Here is a 22634-nt window from a genome sequence, read left to right as displayed (position 1 = left end):
AGTGGGAAATGATGAGGGTGATAAGGATGATGAGGATGGGATGAATATGAGAGCCGTTTAGAACGACAGACTCTCTCGTTTTGGTGACTGATAGTTGGGGGTATACATGAAAAGGAAGCAACTTAGAAAATTTCTGGACTTCTGCTGTGGGTGACCGATGGTGTAATTTATGTAGATAGGAGGAATCGACTTGTAAAGGGATATGGGATGATAAATTCAGTTCAGGACTTTGAGTTCAAGATAAATGTATGACACTGAAGTACAACTGTGCAGTCGAAATGGATTACTATTTAACTGGAGAGGAAGATTTGGGAATCACCGTTCCTAGTGATAGATAAGGCCATAAATTTAGATTACATCAGCTATAGAGAGTCTATAAAGTGAAAAAAATAGAAAGGACAAGGCCTTGGATAACATGGATATTTAAGGACAAGGGCTCTGAAGGAGCAGTCATGCAGAGGTGGGGAAACTAAAAGACAGGGTTAATGAAGGAAGGAGATTCAAGGAAAAGGCAGTCATCAGTGCTGAGTGCTGAAGAGGAGGAAAGAAACATGTCTCTGGGATTGTGTGGTATGAATGCCTTTGCAGAAAAGAAAGTGAGACCTTAGAGATGGGGAAGTCGATTCTGCTCTCCAGAAAAGTAGCTGAAGTGTGGGCAGCTCAAACACTGCTGGTGGGGCTAGAAATTGGTAGATGTTTCTCAAGGGATGTTTGAAAAACTGTATTGAGAGATTAGACCATTTAACAATGAGTAATTCCACTTTTAGAAAATCATGCCAGGAAAATAATCAGATGCTCTATAGCCTGTAAGGATGAACAGTGTCATTTTGGATCATCTAATTTGATCAACTCCAAGAGATGTGTCCTAGAAGTGCTCACTGATATGAATGACATTGCTCATTTTAAATGTTTTATCCTCCAACCGTGGCCTCAGACCAAATTTAAGTTGGCTTTTCATATATTAGATTTTTTTTTATTAAGACAGATTTTAAATATGGAAAAGTACACACATGTATCCATCACCCAGATTGAAAAGATGTAAACATTGTCATATTTGCCTATGATTTTTTAATGTAACATTATAAATGCATGTTAAAACCCATTTATACCCTTCCCCAATCATATTCCCCTCTCTCCCTCACTGATTTATGGTTGATGTTTTTGCTTCTTGACTTTGTTTTTATTATTTGACTATGTGTAAATTCATATATAATTTGTAGTGGTTTTTGGTATGTTTTTAAAGTTTAGATAAGTGCTGTCCTGTCATTCATGTTATTCTTCAACTTAAGGTTTTTACTCACTGCTGTTTTTGAGATTTATTAGTTATGATATATTATAAATGTATTTCTTCTGAAAACTCTGTTCTGTAATATTTCATTAGCTGATGATTCCTCAATTTATGTATCCACTAGCTCAGGCCCTAGTACACAGTAAGCATCTGATGCATGTTAGCTCTTCTTACTATCAATAGCATGATTATTAATACTAAGCTTTTTCCAAATCTTTGCTGTTACAGATGTTGTGCATGTCTCCTTCTGTCTTTACGTAAGTTTCTTTAACATATATAACTGAAAGTGAAATATCTGGTTTAAGGGTGTGCATTTTTTTAGATGTTGCCAAAATTCTTCTTAAAGAACTGGTACCGGTTTTTCTTTCACCAACAGAAAGTTTCTGCTTCTTTGTCAACATTTGGTATTGTCAGACTAAAATGTTTGTCAGTCCTATACATATTAAACTGGTATCCCATTGTCTGTTTTCATTTGCATTTTCCTTATGTTTATTGAGGATGAGAATATTTCCACATCTTTATTGGCCATTTTTTTTGTTAAGTTTCTGTTCTCATCATTTGCCCATTTTTCAATTGGGTTGTTATCTTTGCTTATTACATTGTAGGAATTCATTGTATATTTATTTACTTATTTTTATTTTTGGCTGCATTGGGTCTTGGTTGTGGCACACAGGATCTTTGTGGTGCTTGGGCTCTTCGCTGTGGCATGTTGGCTTCTCTCCATTTGTGGCATGCGAGTTTTCCTTTCTCTAGTTGTGGTGTGCAGGCTCCAGGGCGTGTGGGCTCTGGAGTTTGCAGTATGTGAGCTCTCTAGCTGAGGTGCACAGGCTCAGTAGTTGTGGCATGCAGGCTTAGGTGCACTGTGGCATGTGGGCTCTTAGTTTCCCGACCAGGGATTGAACCCACGTCCCCTGCATTGCAGGACAGATTCTTTAACACTGGACCACCAGGGAAGTCCCTCACTGTATATTTAAATACTAATCTTTTGTCTGTCATAGTTCAGATTACATTGATGACTTATTTGATTTTTTGAAATTTGAAAACATTACTTTTATCAAAATAGTTCATGCACATGGTAAAAATAAGATAAAATAAAATGGCACAGAGGAGCACATGACAAAACACAAGCCTCTTGTCCTACCCACCTCTCCATGCCTAAGCCCACTCCCCAGGGGCAGTTTTTCTTTTTACCATTTGTGCTTTTAGTTCTCTTGATAATTTTTTTCCATAATGTGCTTATACCAGTGTGTAAGTATCCTTATTTATCACCTTTGAACAACATCTCTTTGTTCCATGCTCTGAAAGTTAGGATAGCCCCACAGTTTGCAGCCCCAGTTCTCATTCTCATCTTGCAGCATACTGGCCAACTTCTCCCATCTCTTTACTATCTTTCTGAAATTTGTTGAAGTCCCTTAGATTGATCAACTACTCTCCTTTTATCTTAATGATGAGTTTGCTTGCTTATTTAGTTGTTTGCTTTGTTGTTTGCTTTATTCTTCACTTTAGACCTGATAAACTAAGAAGCAATGATGAAAGGCAAATGCATTTGCTCCCTCCAACAACTATACTCAGATGTAACCAGCTGTAGCCCAGAATCTGGTTTCTTAATGACTTATTTATGATTTTTCACACTCTGAATATTTATGGAACTGAAATTAGAGTCTCCTAAATTACATTTTGTGTGACTCAAATTGAACAGTTAGGGACAAAATGAACTTTTAGACTTTCTTTGAGTTCTTTCATAAGCAGCTATTTCTGGTGTATCTGCTAGTTCCAAAGGTGTCTGTTAGTTGAGAACTGTGAACAGAAGCACCTAACCTCTTCCTCAAAGTAACAGTTGCTTTTGCATAGCCCTCATTTCAGCTGGGTTTGGTGTGTGGTATCATTGTGGGGAATAATAGCGTTTTTCTCTGCATCTGAGCTTGAGAGACCCAAGCCCATCTTTCCCATTATCCATTCCTGATGTTAGGCTGTGAATTTCCCTGAATGATGAATAGCTTCATTGAATTTTCACTTCCTACTCAATTTCTTTATAAGTTAAAAGGAAGAGAATAGCCAAGAGACAAAAAAAAAAAAAAAGGCTTTTATGTACAGAAAGTAATAGCTATGCTTTGTAAAGCTATGTAGTTTTGAGTTAGAAGCATTGTTCTTCAGTGCTGCCTGGTGATGGGTGTTCACGGCAGAGCTAAATATTACCTGACTTGACCAATTCTTCTGCTAAACCCGAATTTATTCCTTTTTTGCCTCGTGGTTATAGCCTCTGAAGATAAGATATGCATATATGAATATGAATACATATGAAACACTTTTTAGAGCAGTTCTAGCAATGATGAAAGAAACACTTTATTTGGGGGAAATGTATTTATTTAGAGGAAACTTAGAGGAAAAAATGTTTACCATAATTTTGTGAAATTAGTTACAATGTTCGGTGTGGCTATTGCTGGGTAGAAGGATAGCATGTAATTTGTATTTTCTTCTTTTTGCTTGTCTACGTTTTCTACAATGAATTGGGTGTATTTTCTGAAATAATATACTAAAGTTTGTTGGGTTTTATTTTAAAGGCAGGTGCCTTATATGACGATGTTATTACTACTGAAATAATTCTCCACTGGACTATATTAGATGACCGCTGCTTAGTATGTCTTCCTCTGAGAAACATTCCTGGCCTAAGGCAGAGAAACTGTCATGTTGCTTTGTCACTACAGCTACAAGGTGGTTGTTTTCATGGTGCCCATTGGTCATTCACACTCACTGAGCATCCCATGTGCTTGCCTTCTGTGGGAAGAAACAAGACAGGTATTGTGGGAAGATATCAGATGTCATGGGGACCCCCTTCAAAAGAATGACCATGTTTAATTTCTGAGAGTTTACGAATCCATCTATCAAAACAAATGTGATAGAGTTGTGCTGTGTACAGGGCAGTGTACTGGGTGCTGTGCAAATCTTAAGGGAGATTGATGCATGTCCACTGGCTTCCTGGAGCCTGTGGTCAGGTTGGGGAGGTAAGACTTGAGTGTGTGAAAATAATTTTTTTTAAAAGAGAAAGAGAAATGAAAGTTTAGTACTGCGCAACAATCTAAAAGTTGTCCCATGGCTGTATATATAGTCACTGAATGAATGGTACAGGTGCTAAATGCTAGCAGAAGGGAGAGACCACTTGTGGCCTTGAGTGGGTGACAAGGACAGCATGAGGTTGGAAGGATCTGAGCTGTAAGTGGAAACTATAAGGCATCATAAGGCCTGTGTTCATGAATCCTAGAATGTTAGTTATTTCTGCCACATTCCACTGGTCAAAGCAAGTCACAAGGCCAGCCCAGAGTCAGGGTCAGGGAAATACCTCCCCCTGCTGATGGCAGGAATGGTAAAGACATAGTGCAAAGGGGCATGGTCACAGGGGCATGTAATTCATTGTGGGATGTTTAAAACAGCTCTAGCATGTTGGCTGATAGTAAAACGGTGATCCAAATTCTCTGGGCTCGCTCTTATATGTAAAGGAGAGTTTTTGGAATCTTTTTTTTTTTTTTTTTGGCCACGTCATGCGGCTTGTGGGATCTTAGTTCCCACAGTGAAAGCACTGAGTCCTAACCACTGGACCGCCGGGGAAGTCCCTGGAATTTTTTTTTCTCTCTTGTAACTGTTTTCTCATGTTGATAACAAAATGTAACATTATTCTCATCCCTATTTAAAATAGACAGGTAGTGTGTATATATATATGTGTGTGTAGTCATATATATGTAGTCTTTCTGGTTTAATATAAAAGCATTATTAATTAATGACTGTTGATTATCAAGCTGCTCCTATTATTGCTGTCCTTATTTGTGTTCAGAGGCCAGAGTTTAAGTATCACTGACATCTAAGGCAGCGTTTGGTAGAATGAAAAGGGCAAGAGCTTTGGAATCAGACTGATTTGGTTTAGATACCTGGCTCTGCCACATATTAGCTCTGGGACTCTTTCAACCTTCACATCTTCATCTGTAAAATGGGGATAATAGCATCTCCCTCTGCAGGTTTGTTAGTTGTCATTGCTAGTTCTGTATTTCTGTGCTGAAAAACTTTAGCTTTCATTCAGTTTTTAAAAACTAGCACTGCTGTTTAAAGATTAAAATCTGACTTAATTTAGTAGAATGCACTGTATTTTGTTTTTGATCTTTTATGTCAGTCTCTCAATGGCCCACACTTTTAAAATAAACATGCAGAATTACACATTCTCCTCTGAGTTGACATTTCTAGAACGCAAACCCTTTTCTGAGCTGCTTTTTTGTGGAATAGGGCTTCTCAAGCTTGGACAGGCTTGGGTTTCTCACCAGGGTGCCCAAGTGTAAGTGGGCCATGGGCAGGGAGGAAGGCGAGCCTCTGCAGATAGATTGCTCCACTTAGTGAGGGAGTCAGTTCAGTTCAATAGGCATTATTTTCCCCCTGAGCAGTTTGTGCTTAATTACTAAAGGCGTAGTCGTGAATCTGGGGCGTTGTTAAAGATTTATGATCAATAATTATAAAATAATCATACCAATGGCTACTATTTATTGAATAACTTGGTATGTACCAGAAACTACGTTAACTGCTTTACATGCATTATCTCATTTACCCTCAAAACAGCCCTAAGAGACAGGCGCTATTATTATCCTCACTTTTAAAACCTAAAAAATGACATAGCAATTTATGAGAGTAGTGTAGTACATTCTAGAAAGTTACAAATACAGATAGGCAAAAATAAGAAAATGCAAACACCACATTCCTACTATTCAGAAAATATTAGTATTACCATCTTATTATGCGAACTTCTGAAATTTAAAAAACTTCTGTATCTCCCATCAAGCCTAATTTTTAAGATTATTGTCTAAAAACATAATAAAGAAGTACTTATTTTAGAATGTAAACCCTAAACATTGACCCTTTCTTTTTGCTTGCATTCCTGCTTTACCAGTCATAATCTTTCCTGTCTTGGATGAATCCAGCTGAATATCAGACAGGTTGTATTCAGCGAAGTGCAAAAAAAGTAAGCATACGAATACATTAAAAAATATTCCAGTGTATCAGTTAGCTATTGCTGGGGAGCAATCACAAAATCTCATTGGCATAAACAATAAGAATTTATCATTGATTACATAACTTTGGGTCAACTGAAGTGATTTTTATACTTCACGTCTGCAGATCAGCTGAGGTGGCTCATCTAGGGGCCCCAGGGTAGAGGGTTAATAGTTACCATGGTGTGTTCTTGTCATAATAATTGCAGAAGCAAAAGGGGACAAGCCCAATTAGGGATTAACTGGATAAATACATACATCCCAGAGGCTCAGTTAGATGTCAAGCCTGAAGTTAAAAGGATGGGGAAAAGCATACCTACCATGAGTGTCCCTGGCCCCAAGGCCAAGGTAAGGGTTTGGACATATAACAATTCTACAGGGAAATTAAAAATTAGGACTAATTTAATCTGCCATACTTCCTTCCATATGTGTATATTTATTCATCTACCCATCCATCTATCTTACAAATAAAAACATAAATATATACACATAAGCATTATATGCTATACATGTATACACAGACAAATGAGATAAAATAAAACTTGTAGCTGTGTGTCAGAATTCTTTATGAGACATGAAAATGAGATGGCATATGGAAGCAAGGTGATCAACTGAAGAAGCTAATGTAATAGACCTGGTATAAATTGAGAAGGTTTTGAAGGGTGTTATTTGTATTGAAAAACATAATAAAGAGTAAATATAAAAACATTTCAGGAACAGGACCAATGGAAATTTGATGAGAAATTGGATACTAGGGACCAGGATGGGGAAATTAGGGTTCAAACAGAGTAAACGAGAAGATATTAAAAATATCAACAATTCTGTGAGCCTAAAGAACTTGGGGAATCATACTAGCATTGACCAGAAGGAATTTGTGAAGGGCCACTGGAAGAGAAGAGTTGGTCTTTTCATGGTTAGGTTTCAGGTATCAGCAAACATCAAATTGCTCATGGTCTCCAGATGGTTGGGTTTGGTGGGGTGTTGAGACAGGAGGACTAATTAGCTTTTCTTGAGACAACGGCCCAGTTCCTAATATCTCTTCCAGCTCTTAAATTCATAATCCTTTGACCTTTATTGAGACTTAGGGTTGGAGCAATCTGAACAATATCGTTTCCCAAAGAGTTTAGAAAGAGAGAAAAGAACAAGACTTATATGTCCGGGGTCAGATGATGTCCTCCAGATAAGTGTTCTTGGCCAGCATAGGCTTGTTGTTCTTGTTCCTTTTTTATGCTTTTTCTTTCTCTTTCTTTACCTTGAGAACCTATAGTCTGGATATACTTCTCTAGTCCAGCCACAGACTCCACTAACCCCTCTTGTCTTAAATCCACCCACTTCATACATGTACGTTAAGTCGTAAACCTGGAAGACATTTGGGATTTTGATCCCTGCTCTAAGGCTTAGGGTTTACTAATTGCTGATGGGAAGGTGGAAAATACTCAAAGAAAATCAGGAAAAACCAGAGGTAGGCAAGCACTGAGTCATGAAAGTTGAGATTAAATAACATTTTAAAGAAGTACTAAAATTAGCTGATTGGTTCAGAAAGCTGAAAATCAAGCTTGTGAAAATCTTTGTTGTTCTTTTACAATTTGACTAGATTTTCCACTCTGCCAAGAGTGGAAACAATATCTTTTTTATGTTCTGAAACTTTATCTTACAGTTAGGTAACAGTGCTACCTTCTACAAGTGCTTCATCAATTTCAAAAGCAAGAAAAGGAGGAAAGGGCGTGGACACGGGGAGGAAAGGGAAACAAAGGATTTAAAGTTGCCTCGCTCTTTCAAATCATAATAGAGTTCTTGTCTAGAATAACCCAGGTGAAACAGATCTTTTTGCACACTTACCACTTTTCCAGAAGCAATGAGAAAGGTGGAAATAGGTTTCCTACGTGTAGATGTATTCAAGAAATACTTTTCTTTTTTTCATTAACTGTTTTCTTCAGCTTCAGTGTCTCTCCTAACACACTGTTCTGTTCAATCCCTTCTGCAGAAATGACTTGTTGATGGTCTGTCGCCAGTTGAATATGGAAGAGTCTGTGGCTGAGATCATGAACCAGCTGGGCGCTGACGAAAATGGGAAGATTTCCTTCCAGGATTTTACAAGGTGCCGCATGCAGCTTGTCAGAGAAATTAGGAAGGAGGAAGGAGGCCTTTCTGAGAAGTCAGACAACTCCCGTTGCAAGAAGAAGCTGAGGGACAGAACGGCCTCCTGGCCCACGAGCAGTGACAACAGTTTGGGTAGGTACAATGCGATGACAGTTTGGCAGTGCACCCCTAGCCCCACTTGATGACCTTGCTGAGACTAGCCTGGCCAGCCTGCTGCCTGCTGGTCCCCAGGCGTCCTCTGGAGCACGTTTGCCCGGGGTGAGAGCTCACGAATCCCCCAGGTCTGTCCTGTGGCTTCCCAGCTCCTGGTTTACTGCTTTCTGCATGTTAGTTCTTCCATTTCCCAAGTGTAATAAGGCGCTCAAATAGCTATTGGGGAGGAAGGGCAAACTGGATGGGAAGGGTGGTGATTGCATCAGCAGGCCTCAGAAACTCTTTAGGGACTTCTTCAAAGCTTGGTTCAGATCTGCACAGTGAGGTTTTAACCATTTCTTTTTTATTTGATGTTTAAAAATGTTTCTACAAACTTAGTTTTCCTGTTTGTAAGTGTCATTGTTTCCAGCTAATGCAAGATAAACAACTAGAAAGAAAATTCTGAAAAATGTTGGTAATTATTGAAGCTGATGATTATTGTACATATTTTTGAGAACTCAAATATACATATTTTTAGTGTGTTTGCAGATTTTTAGAATAAAAAGTTTAAAAGAAAATATGCGTCTTAAAAGGATAGCCTGAACCATGGGATATAGGAAGTATCTAAATTTTCTACCTGTACTTTAGGGAACTTTTTTCCCTTAGAAATGTCTCCTAGATCTCTTTCTCTGTTTCTTTCTCTGCTCGGTAATGTAGTGGAAAGAAGCGAAGCTCCACATTAATTGTCTATCATTTGCTAAGAATATAGTAATGAGCTTGGATGATTCTGTACTGCCCCACAAAACACATACACACACACACACACACACACACACACACACACACACACGCACGCACACATGCACACCCGAAACAGTGTTCCGGGCAGTGGAATAACTGGGGGCATTATTATTGAGTAATTGAAATAATAAAAATGCCCTCCTATCCCCTATGCCTTGCTATCTAATGGATTCCATTTTAGCTGCAAATTAGATATCTGGTAATGCATGTGCTCTCAGTGCAATATGTAGAAATATTTAATTTTTGAACTAACATTTTTCTGAGTATTAAAGTAATAATATGTCCATTATAGAAAAATAAGGAAAAAAGGCAAGCAGAAGAAAATAAAAATCATCCTTAATATCTCACCACCCAGAAATAATAACTACTGTTTACATTTCTCCGTCTCTTTCTCATGTGGTGTGTGAATGTGTGATTTAATTGTTTTTTACTTATTTTTTCACAAACTCTCCATATAGTTTTGTACCCTGCAGTTTTTCCTCTGCATTTTCCTCATGCTTTTAAATAGCATTAAAAAGCATGATTTGTAACAGCTGCATATGTAAAATGGATACTCAGTAATATTTAATGAAAGGATGAGTGGAATTCTTTTCGCTAAGCTGTATTTTCTAATTTTTCTGCCAAGAACTTGGACTTCTATAAGTACATAAGCACACAGCCATATATATATTTGAAGGGTTAAGTAAACTGTGATATATTTCAACAATTCTATATACCATATGGCCATTAAAGTAATATATAAGTGTGTATCCACTATATTTATAGAAGGAATACTTGTTTGGAAAAAATCATACTACCTGTCAAAAATTGTGTTTTAATGTGTGGTAAGTGTTTATAAAATATCTTGAAAGGAACAGTGTTGATGGAATTGCTGCCCACATCTAAGTGGTCTGACCATCTCATAAGATTGTCCCAACTAAAGAAAGAGTTAAAAAACAATTCCTTTTTATCCTTTTCTATAGCCACATACCCTTAGAGAAAGAAGAGGTAACTGACAGGAGGTGAATCATAAAACGTATCGTGAACTGAGGAAATGCCAGCACACGTAGAATCATTTACCAGTTTATCCTGGTAGTTAAGGCTTCAGAGGCAGATTATTTGAGTGGGAATCCTGGTTCTGTCACTTACTGCCTACACAACCTAGACAAGTTACCTAATCTCTCCATATCTCAATTTCCTCATTAAGTAGAACATGAGAACAATTATTGTTATTTGGAGGAATAAAGAAGCTAATATATATGGAAAGCATGTGAAATGATGCCTGGCATTATGGCAAGATAAGCTATAAGCCCTAGATGCAAGTTAAGTTAATATTGTTATTATTGCCACTTAGTTTTATTTCCTGGAGATTGTCACAATTACACTCATGTTGGAAAACAACTTCCTATTCAATCTAATGTGAATCAAATACATTTAAAAATCTATAATAATTAAACAAAGATTGATGTGTTCAGTTAGTCCCTCTCTTTTCTACCTCATCAGTCTCTCCTTCTGACTCGATATAGATAAATGCTAGTATCTCCCATCTTGAGGTCGGGGAGAAGTCCTTTCTTGACTTCACGACCCTTCTAACTACTGCCCCACTTCTCTGCTCCTCTTCACGGATAAACTTTTGAAGAGTTGTCTACACTGAATGCTCATCAGTCCTCACCTCTCGTTCTTCCTTCAGCCCACTCCTCCCAGCTCCAGTCATCAATACTCCACTGACCCTGCTCTTATTGTCTCCATGTTCACCGACCCAGTGATTCCTCCTCTGTCCTCATCTAGACCTTTGGCATTGGCTCAGCTGACTACTGCTTCATTCAGCTGCACTTTATCTTCTTGGACTTCTCGACACAATGATCTCCTGGGTTTCTGTGTACTGTTTTGGCTTCTCTCTCTCTCTCTCTCTCTGTGTCTCACTCTTTCCCCCTCTTTCTTTTTTTTTTTTAATTCTTCTCCTGGACCACTTCCAAATTTTGAGGTACCCTGGGGTTACATTTTCTCCCTAGATGATCTCATGTGGTCTCATGATTTTAAATACTGTTTTCGTGCCAGTGACTTCTAAATGAATCTATCTAGCCCTGCCCTTTCCCTTGAGCTTCAGAATCAGGTAAAACTGACACATATTCCTGCATATCTTATAGACCACTCAGCCTTAACATGGTCAAAAAGTATTTTTGATTCCCTTCCCCACCTCTCCTCCCTCGGTCATTTCTCTCTCAGGTATCCATCCCCATCTAGAAAATAGCACCATCCACCAGTTTGCTCAAACCAGCAAGTTCATTGCCATTTTCGCCAAAGTACTTCCAAGATCTGTCCACTTTCTTGGCTCTGCTGCCACCACCCTTTTCTAAATCACCATCGTGACTTGGCTACTAAAAGAGCTTATAACTGGCCTCCCTCATTCCACCTTTGACTCTTTATGTTTCATTCTTTACTCTGCAGTCAGAGTGGTCTTTTAACATTATGAAAACATGCTTAGGTCATTCCCATGCCCCCAACACTCCGTGGCTTTCATCTGACCTAACATGAAGTCCAAATTCCTGACTGCAGTCCAGCCCATACCCACCACGCTAAGTTGGTCTCATAGCGATTCCCCTGACCTGTTATGCAGGCTCCAGCCACACTGGCCTTCCTGCTATTCCGCTAACTTCGCAAATTTAGCCAGCGCCAGGCTTTGCCCGGCTTTTTCCTCTCACCTAGAACACTCTTCTTTCTGACCTTCTCTTTCTGACCTTCTCTTTGCATGGCTCTTTCCTGTTATTCAGATTTCAGCTTAAATATTCCTTCTTTGGAGAGCCCTTTCCAAGCTGATGTAACCTCATTTACTTTTTCACATGCCCTTATGCTTCATACCGCTAATTCTTATCTGACATTATATTATATGCTTACTGGAACACTTATTTATCTGTCTCCCCAGTGTAATAAAAGTTCCACTAGAATGCTGATGGCCTTGCTGGGGTCCTGCTATACCCTAGCACTTAGAACAGTGCCTGGCCCATGGGACACACTCAATGCATATTTGTTGAATGAATGAATGAGCAACCCAGACACTAAGTAACTTACAAATTAATTGTGGAGTCATTTTAAGCACATGACAAATTAGGTAGCAATAAGGTTTAAATTAGAGTCAATGAAACTTTAGAGGCCATTGAATGGTGCAGAAGATAAGGCCCATAAGGAGATCTAAGAAATATTCTGAGCAGGAGTTTCAGGAAAGCATTGAGACTTCCCCTGTGACTGCATTGTGAAGAGTAGAAAGAATGTTGTGAAGTTGTGAGAAAAACCTGAGAAAAACTTAGGTTTAACAGTTAAATGTCAGAAAGTCTTTCTTGTCAGCCCTGACACTTCACAGCACATCCACAGTGGGGAGTCGCGTTGGCAGAAAAAGACCTGTCAAAACATTATGTGCTCGCCTTGGAAAAGGAATTTCGATAGATTCACTTTTCCCAAATGTTTTCCTCAGAATGCTAATTTCAAGAGACGCTCATAAATATTATGTGAAGAAAGAATTTCTTCGACAACTACATTTGAAAACTTTGGGTTAAATTAGATGAATAGTTTTCTTCATTGTGAGACATCTCTGAGTCTTTAAGGTGCTAATGTTTCTTGTGAATCTTCAGAAGAATAAATACATAGCATTCCCCACATTTAATTGACCTTAAACTTTTATTTACAAATCATCTCTTTGACCTTCCTCAAATATAAATTTGGGAAAAATTAAAATATCTGATTAACTAGGTCATAATAATTTTTGTATCTATTTTAAGTCATTTTAGAAATAATATTTTAAATGTTATGTCTTTAAGGCACCAGCTATATAAAATTTAATAGTTATAGCAATAAGAATAATAAAAATGGTTAAACATTACCAATATTTACTATGCACAAGACAATTTTCTAGGAACTTGTATTATATGCTAGAATGATAAATCCCAGGTTCACCACTAAGTTGCTGTGGGACTTAGGCTACGATCCTGATTATTCTGAGCTTCACTTTTATTATCTCTAAAGGTAGAGTAGTAATACCTGCATTATAGGGTATTTGAAAGGACTTAGGAATGAGATATCACTTATGAAGTTCGTACATAGTGCCTATTCACATTGTTTTCAATAAGTGATAGCATTACTTTAATTATCATTACCATCTCTGACCCTCATGACTACATTCCAAGTTTAGAATAGAATCCTCCTTATATAGAGGAGGATGCTGAGGCTCAGAGAAGTTGAGTGATTTTCTCTAAGCTGCAGAGCTGCTAAGGGGTTGAGAACACTAAGACATCCATTGAAAGAGATAATTCTGGGTCCCGTGAAACTTTTGCTTAGAAACTTCATCTTCATGACCAAGATGCAAACTAAAAAGAACACTGCCATCCAGAGGTCCCCTCCCAGCAATTGCAGATACATGGTCCCCAGGGTCTTGAGGAGGGGTCTGAAGACAAGACCTGTTAGAGAAGGCTATCTATTTGGCAGCAAAGTGACAGCATACATTATGCTAAAGTAGTTACAAGGTTGTGTGGATGCTACCTAATTTCCCATTGGAAAACAAATAATCTAGATTCATTATAATTACTTGTAATTTTCATTTTTTTAAAAGATTTATTTATTATTTATTTATTTATGTTTGGCTGTGTTGGGTCTTCATTGCTGCACATGGGCTTTCTCTAGTTGTGGCAAATGGGGGCTACTCTTTGTTGTGGTGCGCGGGCTTCTCATTGTGGTGGCTTCTCTTGTTGCAGAGCACAGGCTCTAGGCACACAAGTTTCAGTAGTTGTGGCATGTGGGCTTCAGTAGTTGTGGCTTGTGGGCTCTAGAGTGCAGGCTCAGTAGCTGTGGTGCATGGGCTTAGTTGCTCCGTGGCATGTGGGATCTTCCCGGACCAGGGATCAAACCCGTGTCCCCTGCATTGGCAGGCAGATTCTTAACCACTGCGCCACCAGGGAAGTCCCTGTAATTTTCATTTTAAAATTTTGTGATTAAAAAATATTCATTTTGTGGGGGAGGGATAAATTGGGAGCTTGGGATTGACATATACACACTACTATATATAAAATAGATAACTAATAAGGACCTACTGTATATAGCACAGGGAACTCTACTCAAAACTCTGTAATGACCTATATGGGAAAAGAATCTTAAAAAAGTGTGAATATATGTATATGTGTAACTGATTCACTTTGCTGTACAGCAGAAACTAACACAACATTCTAAATCAACTATACTCCAATAAAAATGGTTTTTTTAAAATTTTTTTCATTTAAAAATTTAAATATAAAAAATTTAAATCACATATAAAAATTGTGATTAATTTTCAGTTTTCTTTGTGATGAAGGAAGACTGGAGTTTTTAAAAATTCCTAGCATTAGGTATTTATGTATGTTAGCAATTCCAACAGAGCCTTTATTCAAACAGGTCCTTTTAAATAAACAAACAGTTTTTTACTTCAACTAAGCTGTGAACTTTAGACATGATTTCTACATATTCCTGTCAAATGTGTGAATTATGTGAAAGAGGTACTGCTTCAGGGTGATGACCACTTTAAAAAAACTGCTGAATTGCCTGAGGAGAGCTGATATAAGCCTGCAAGCTTGCCTAATGAGGTTGTTGCAAATCTGTGCTTTTCAGATCTTTGGGGGCACTTGTTTTTCTTCCTTTGGTGAGGTCTCAGAGAGCCCAGGAGCTTATTTGAATCAAATCCCCGTGGTTTTAAAATACTGTTTAACAGCAGACATTAAAACCAGCTAACTAATGCAACTAAATTTAATTTATGCTAAGAGGAGAACATTGGGCACAGTTTCCAATAACCTATATCTTCAAAGATGCCTTATTGGCCTTTGCTTGACATATATTCCCAGCTGATGTGTCAGCTTCATTACTGCTCTGACAGTGCCCCTGTGGTCCAGAAGGAACATGTAAAGTACTGAAGTTTCTCAGAGAAACTAATAGCAATAATTTTCCTTAATAGAAACTCAAAGTAAAAAGTTAGATCAAAGAATATATAGTTCAGATAATAAGGACTCCAAACCCCACAAGTCTGAAGAAGGAAATGTAAGGAGATATCCTGATTCCTTGGCACATTTAAAGAGATAAATAAGGGCCCTCTGAATTTTGGTTTAGTGTCTTGCTTTTAAAAAATTAAAACCACAATTAGTTAATATACACAAAACCTGGCTAGTCCTGAAACATCCCAATTTTTTCAGAATGAATGTTACTCTTAAATATTGTTGGGTTTTTGTCTATTTGTATAAATATTTTTCTAAACTCTTAAAACAGGTTAAATTAAGTGAAACAAGTGGGCACTTCCCAATTCAATTGAATTGACACTAATATGTACAGTTCTGGAAGGTAAATTAAGAAAATCAAAAGAGGTTTAAGTCCTCTGTGCACTGTGGATGAGAAATTAACTGACACAGAGCCTTTTAAATAAAATCACTCATGAGAGTGATTCATTGTTAAAAATACTGCCCAGCTACCATAAAACCAGACTAAAGTCACAGCAGGTTTTAGCCCAGTTGAAGGTTTCAATAAGTTTGCTTTTTTTGTTGGTGGTACCAGTAGTTTTTACATACTCTAAGCCCTATGTCACAGGGTGAACAATATGTTTTTTTAATTTATTCTACTCCAGAGGCTTCTAAATTCTTTTAGTAATAGGTACCATGTTATGTTCTTCTGTTGCATACCTAGAATACTGTCAACAACTGTCTGTAAATTGACTGTTTTTAGAGTTAGCTTGGGTATATTTAGTTCTTGATTAACTTAGTCCACTTGTGTCCTTTTTTATTAATCGTTGTCCTTCCTGGCCTTGAGCAGTTCCTAATCCTCACTGATTCATCTTCTCAGATTAGAACTGCCGTGGTCCAGATCTGGATCCTCCTCCCCGTCCTCTGAATTACTGCAGCTTCCTCCTAACAGTTCTTTTTGCCTAATTCCAGTTGATGTTGCTATGACTTCCAAATATTTTAAATATATGCTTATGGTAAAAATGCACTGATTCTCTTTTGTCTACTTAAGAGACTCTGAACTCTTTTGGATGTCAAGACTCCGTACCATCCAGTGGGCTCATCCTACCTTATTCCATCTTGTTCCCCATTACTTCTTCACAGGGATGCCTACCTTCAATAATGCTGACCTTCTTGTTGATACATTCTCCTCAAGCGTACTTTTTGAGTTTTGTTCCTTCTGTACTATATCAGTTAGAGCTTTCTGTGGACAAGCGGCAAACACTCAGCACTAATATTTTGAATGCAAGGGGAAGGAGAGAAGGAGAGGGAGGGACAGGAGAAGGAGGGGGGGAGGGAAGATGTGAATCTATTGGAGGATCTAGGCAGTTAGATTTGGCGTGAACAGATCCAGAGACTCAGATGCCATCCGTCTTCTCTCCATGTCTCAGCCTTTCCCTCAGAAGTGGCTTTATTCTCAGGCTCCTTGTCTTGGCCTACAGCAGCCCCAGCAAACAGCAGCCCCAGGATTATTCCCATTCTGTTGCGTAACTACAAGAGAAAAGAGTGCTTTTTCTCATCACAGCAGCTCTACAAATATCCCGGGAATTGGTCTCACTAGATCGTCTTAGGTCACATACCTATCTGTGAACAAGTCCCTGTGGCCAAAACAATGCAGTGGCCTGACTGGCCAGGTCTGGACCACACACTCAGCCTGTAAGATTGGAGTGGCGTTGTTTCTATCCACATCATATGGATTGAGAGTTGAGGAGAAAAGGGAGGGAATCAAGGTGCTGTCACCACAAGAAGAGTAAATGGATGCAGGGCAGGCAAAAAGAGCAGATGTCCACCACACAGTCCTACATGTAAATCTTGCCTCCTATCTTTTCTTTGACTATATACTCTTGCAATCCTCAAAAGGCTTTAATAATGCTACATAAAACTGGCAAGTACACATATATTTAGCAACTAGGAGATTCATGTGTGTCTTGTCACACAACCAAATTGTAAACTTTTTAAATGAATTGTTTTTAAATGTGCTTCTATTATACCCTATGCCTATGTATCATTGTAATTATGAACCATTCTGTGTTTCAATTATATATTTATATGTCTGTCTCCTCTAGTAGATTATGTATCTTGGGCAAATAGCACAGAGTCTCACACATGCCAAACACTGGATGAATGTCTGATCAATAAATGAACATATCAATGAGCAAAACTGTTTGGTACCCATAGTACCTAGTCTTAGGTTTAGTAACTATTTGTTGATTTATTGTCAACCTTTAAAGCATGGGCCTCTTTCTTTGAGGTATGAATCTTCCTTTCAAATAAGACATATGTGTTTGGATCTGGGCTTTTTTAAAATAGAAAATTAGTCCAAGTAATGAGTTATAAATCAGTCTTATCAAGATTACTTTTTTCCTTTAAATCTATTCTTATCCTTATATCTTAAGCTGGATATAATAAAAGTATCAGAACATTGAGTTCATTTCAGCTAGCATCTAGGAGATGCCTTCACTATGATACTTGCTGCTAAATTGACAAAAGGAGAAGGTTTGTTGTGCTTAATTGAAAAATACGGCCACAGTGTTTTGCAGCTCTTTTTTTCCCATGCCTTGAATCTAGGGTGACTTCGTGGTTTATTTCAACCAGCAGAATGTGGCAAGAGTGAAATTGTGTGAGTTCTGGGGCTTAGGCTTCAAAATGCCTTGCAGCTTCCTGCTTCACCTCTTGGAACATTCCTGCAACCATGAAGGGAAGTTCAGGCTAGACTAACAACTGGTGAGACACTACATGGAGAAGCCAAGCCAATAGCCAGTGTCAAGGCTACAGAGACATGAGTGCGCACATCTTAGTTTTTCCAGCCCCAGCTGAGCTACAGGATGACTGTAAGTCATGCTAATGAGCCTTGGTGAGATAAGATGGAGAACTGCCCAAGTGAGCCCAGCCCAAATTCTTGACCCCAGAATCACAAAAAAAAATAAATTGTAGCTGTTTTAGGCCTCTACGTTTTGTAATGGTTTATTATATAGCAGTAGATAAGTGATATACATATGGAATTACCCTTAAGAAGTTTGTGAAAATATTATGAGTATGAGGCAAGACAAAAGACCCAAAAGCCATCTATGAATTCACTACAACCCCTATCAAAATCCCAATGACACTTTTGACAGAAATAGAAAAACCAATCCTAAAATTCATAGGGAACCACAAAAGACCCCCAAAATCCAAAGCAATCCTGAGAGAGAAGTACAAAGCTGCAGGCATCAAAACTTTCTGATTTCAAGCTGTGTTATAAAGGTATACAAATCAAAACAGTATGGTAGTGGCATTAAAAACAGACACATAGACCAATGGATCAGAATCAAGAGCTCAGAAATAAACCCTGCATGTACAGTCAACTAATATTTGACAAGAGAGCTGAGAATACTCGATGAGGAAATGATAATCTCTTCTATAAATGGTGTTGGGAAAACTGGATATTCACATGCAAAAGAATGAAATTGGACCCCTACCTTAACCACTCGCAAAAATTAACTTGAAATCGGTTAAAAATTTAAATGTAAGATTTGAAACTGTAAAACTACCAGAAGAAAACATAGGAAAAAAGTTCCTTGATATTGTCTTGGCAATGATTTTTTGAATATGACACTAAAAGCATAAGTAACAAAAGCAAAAAATAAACAATTGCATCAAACCAAAAGCTTCTGTACAGCAAGGAATCAATCAGCAAAATGCAAAGACACCCTACAGAATGGAAGAAAATATTTGCAAACCATCTATCCAATAAGCAGTTAATATCCAAAATATGTAAGTAACTCATACAACTCAATAGCAGAAAAACAAACAGTCTGATTAAAAATAGGCAGAGGACTTGAATAGACATTTTTTCCAAAGAGGACATACAGATGACCAATAGACACATGAAAAATGTTCAACATCACTAATCATCAGAAATATGTAAATTGAAACCACAGTATCACCTTACACCTGTTAGAATGACTATCATCAAAGACAAGAGATAGGTGTTGGTGAGGATGTGGAGAAAAGGGAAACTTGTGCACCATTGATGGACATGTAATTGGTACAGCCACTGTCAAAAATAGTATGGGGGCTTCCTAGGTGGCGCAGTGGTTGAGAATCCGCCTGCCAATGCAGGGGACATGGGTTCGATCCCTGCTCCAGGAAGATCCCACGTGCCGTGGAGCAGCTGGGCCCGTGTACCACAACTATTGAGCCCGCGCTTTAGAGCCCATGAGCCACAACTATTGAGCCCATGGGCTGCAACTGCTGAGGCCCACATGCCTAGAGGCTGTGCTCTGCAACAAGAGAAACCATGGCAATGAGGAGCCCCTGCACCACAACAAGGAGTGGCCCCCCACTCGCCACAACTAGAGAAAGTCCGTGTGTAGCAATGAAGACCCAACACAGCAAATAAATAAATAAATAAATTTATTAAAAAAAAAAGTATGGAATTTCCTCAAAAAATTAAAAATAGAATTAACATATGATCCAGAAGTCCCACCTCTGGATATATATCTGAAGAAAATGAAAAAGATATTTGCACTCTCATGTTCATTGCAGCATTATTCACAACAGCCAAGATATGGAAACAACCTAAGTGGCCATTGATAAATGAATGGATAAAGAAGATGTGGTACATATGTACAATGAAATGGTATTCAACCATGAGAAAGAAGAAATCCTGCCATTTGCAACACATGGATGGACTTTGAGGGCATTGTTCTAAATGAAATAACACAGAGATACAGGCCTTCCTCAAAAAAACAAGAATAATCTCAAGTAGACAACTAACCTACCACCTAAAAGAATTAGAAAAAGAAAGAACAAAGCCTGCAGTCAGTAGAAGGAAGGAAATAATAAAGATCAGAGAAGAAATAAATAAAACAGAAATTAAAAAAAAAAGAAAATATCAATGAAACCAAGAGCTGGTTTTTTAAAAGATAAACAAAATTGATAAAACTTTAACCAGGTTCACCAAGAAGAAAAGACAGAGGAACCAAATAAACAAAAAAGAAATGAAAGAGGAGGGGCTTCCTAGGTGGCGCAGTGGTTAAGAATCCGTCTGCCAACGCAGGGGACACGGGTTTGATCCCTGCTCCAGGAGGATCCCACATGCCGTGGAACAACTAAGCCCATGCACCACAACTGTTGAGCCTGCGCTTTAGAGCCTGTGAGCCACAACTATTGAGCCCATGTGCTGCAACTACTGAAGCCCATGTGCCTAGAGCCTGTGCTCCGCAACAAGAGAAGCCACAGCAATGAGGAGCCCGCACACCACAATGCAGAGGAGCCCCCACTCACTGCAACCAAAGAAAGCCCGCACACAGCAAAAAAGACCCAACACAGCCAATTAAATAAATAAATAAATAAATTAGTTAATTAATTAAAACAAACAACAACAAAAAAGAAATGAAAGAGGAGAAATAACAGATACCAGAGAGATACAAAAAAAACATAAGAGAATACTGTGAACAGTTACAGACCTACAAATTAGACAACGTGGAAGAAATGGACAAATATCTAGACACATACATCCTGCCAATACTGAGTCAAGAAGAAACAGACAATTTGAACAGATCATTAGAAGTGAAATAGAATCTGTTATTAAAACAAACAAACAAACCAAAAAACCCCACAAAAAAACTCCCTACAAATAAAAGTCCGGGACCAGATGGCTTCACTGGGGAAGGCTACCAAACATATAAAGAAGAACTTATATGTGGTACATATATACAATGGAATATTACTCAGCTGTAAAAAGGAACAGAATCAGGACATATGTAGAGACATGGATGGACCTAGAGACTGTCATACAGAGTGAAGTGAGTCAGAAAGAGAAAAACAAACATGTATATTAACACATATATGCAGAATATAGAAAAATGGTAAAAATTAACCGGTTTCCAAAGCAGAAATGGAGACACAGATGTAGAGAACAAACATATGGACACCAAGTGGGGAAAGCAGGGAGGGGTTGCGGGGAATGAATTGGGAGATTGGGATTGCCATGTATACATTACTAATAAAAAAAAATTATCAAATTGTACACTTTAAATATATGCAGTTTATTGTATGTCAACTGTATCTCAATAAAAGTTCTTTAAAAAAAAAAAGAATTTATACCTATCCTTCTCAGTCCTTCTCAAACTGTTCCAAAAAATTGAAGAGGAGATGACACTCCCAAATTCATTCTACAAGACCACCATTATCCTGATACAAAAACAGACAAAAACACTACAAAAAAAAAGAGAAGAAAATTATAGGCTATATCTTTGATTAATATTGATGCAAAAATCCTCAACAAAATATTAGCAAACTGAATCCAACAACACAAAGAAGGATCATACACCATGATCAAGTTGGATTCATTCCAGGATTGCAAGGATGGTTCAACATACACAAGTGAATCAATGTGATACACCACATTAACAAAAGGGAAGACAAAAACCGCATGATCATCTCAATAGACACAGAGAAAGCGTTTGACAAAATTCAACATCCCTTCATGATAAAAACTCTAATCAAAGTGGATATAGAATGAACATATCTCAGCATAAAAAGGTCTATTTATAACAAACCAACAGCCAGCATAATTCTCAACAGTGAAAAGCTAAAAGCCTTCCCGGTAAATTCAGGAACAAGACAAGGATGCCCACTCTGCTTGCTTCTATTTAACATAGTATTAGAAGTCCTAGACACAGAAACCAGACAATAAACAAACAAACAAACAAACTCTCCTCTGCCTTGGGGTACTTTAGTGGAAAAGACTGAGAAACATTGTATTAAAGCATCCCTTTAAAAGTGTATGAACCTTGAAGCTTCTTTCTCTTATAGTTTGTTTTCTTGGGCTGTTTAAGGCTCTTGACATTTGAGTGACAGTCTCTCTGGGAGCAGATAGTAACCTACAGAGTCTATCAGGGTCAAGGAGTACAGAGGATGTAAGGCTGCCCAAACACTGTTAAGATCACCAGCAAAGGCATTTTCTGGAGTGGCTATTGCAATGACTTTGATATTTAAAGAAAGAAGAAAAAAAAAAAAAGAAAAAGAAAGGAAAGAATAGAAGTTTCAACTCAGCATGTACAGGGAAGCAATCCTGCAGGAACATCTTGATTGTCCAGCAGCAGCTTATATATGGCAAGTCTTGCTTTCCGATTATGAGCGTAAGTAAGGATATAACATAATAATATCCTTAATATATCTCACAGATATAGTAACATGAAGATCAGCAGCATCATTAAAACAAAGCATTTTCCTTTTCCCTAACCCAGGGAAAGTATTAAACACTGCAACAGAGAGAAAGTCTTTTTGGGTTTAGTCTGAGAAGTCACATCGTTTGCCATG

General features: G+C 38.0%; 1 protein-coding gene across 2 annotated transcripts in view; it reads left to right on the top strand.

Annotated features, from left to right (window-relative positions):
- Positions 1–22634, top strand: part of MCC (MCC regulator of WNT signaling pathway) — a 430355-nt gene that overhangs the window by 63376 nt on the left and 344345 nt on the right. For both annotated transcript variants that reach the window (XM_057737620.1, XM_057737622.1), the window contains exon 2: positions 8297–8544. In XM_057737620.1, the coding sequence (XP_057593603.1) occupies positions 8297–8544 (248 nt within the window). The remainder of the gene's footprint in view (positions 1–8296; positions 8545–22634) is intronic.

The sequence above is a fragment of the Hippopotamus amphibius genome, chromosome 1 (genome assembly GCF_030028045.1).
Source record: "Hippopotamus amphibius kiboko isolate mHipAmp2 chromosome 1, mHipAmp2.hap2, whole genome shotgun sequence".
NCBI lineage: Eukaryota > Metazoa > Chordata > Mammalia > Artiodactyla > Hippopotamidae > Hippopotamus > Hippopotamus amphibius.
The sequence above is the reverse complement of the archived record's forward strand: the minus strand, read 5'-3'. Positions and strand labels throughout refer to the sequence as shown.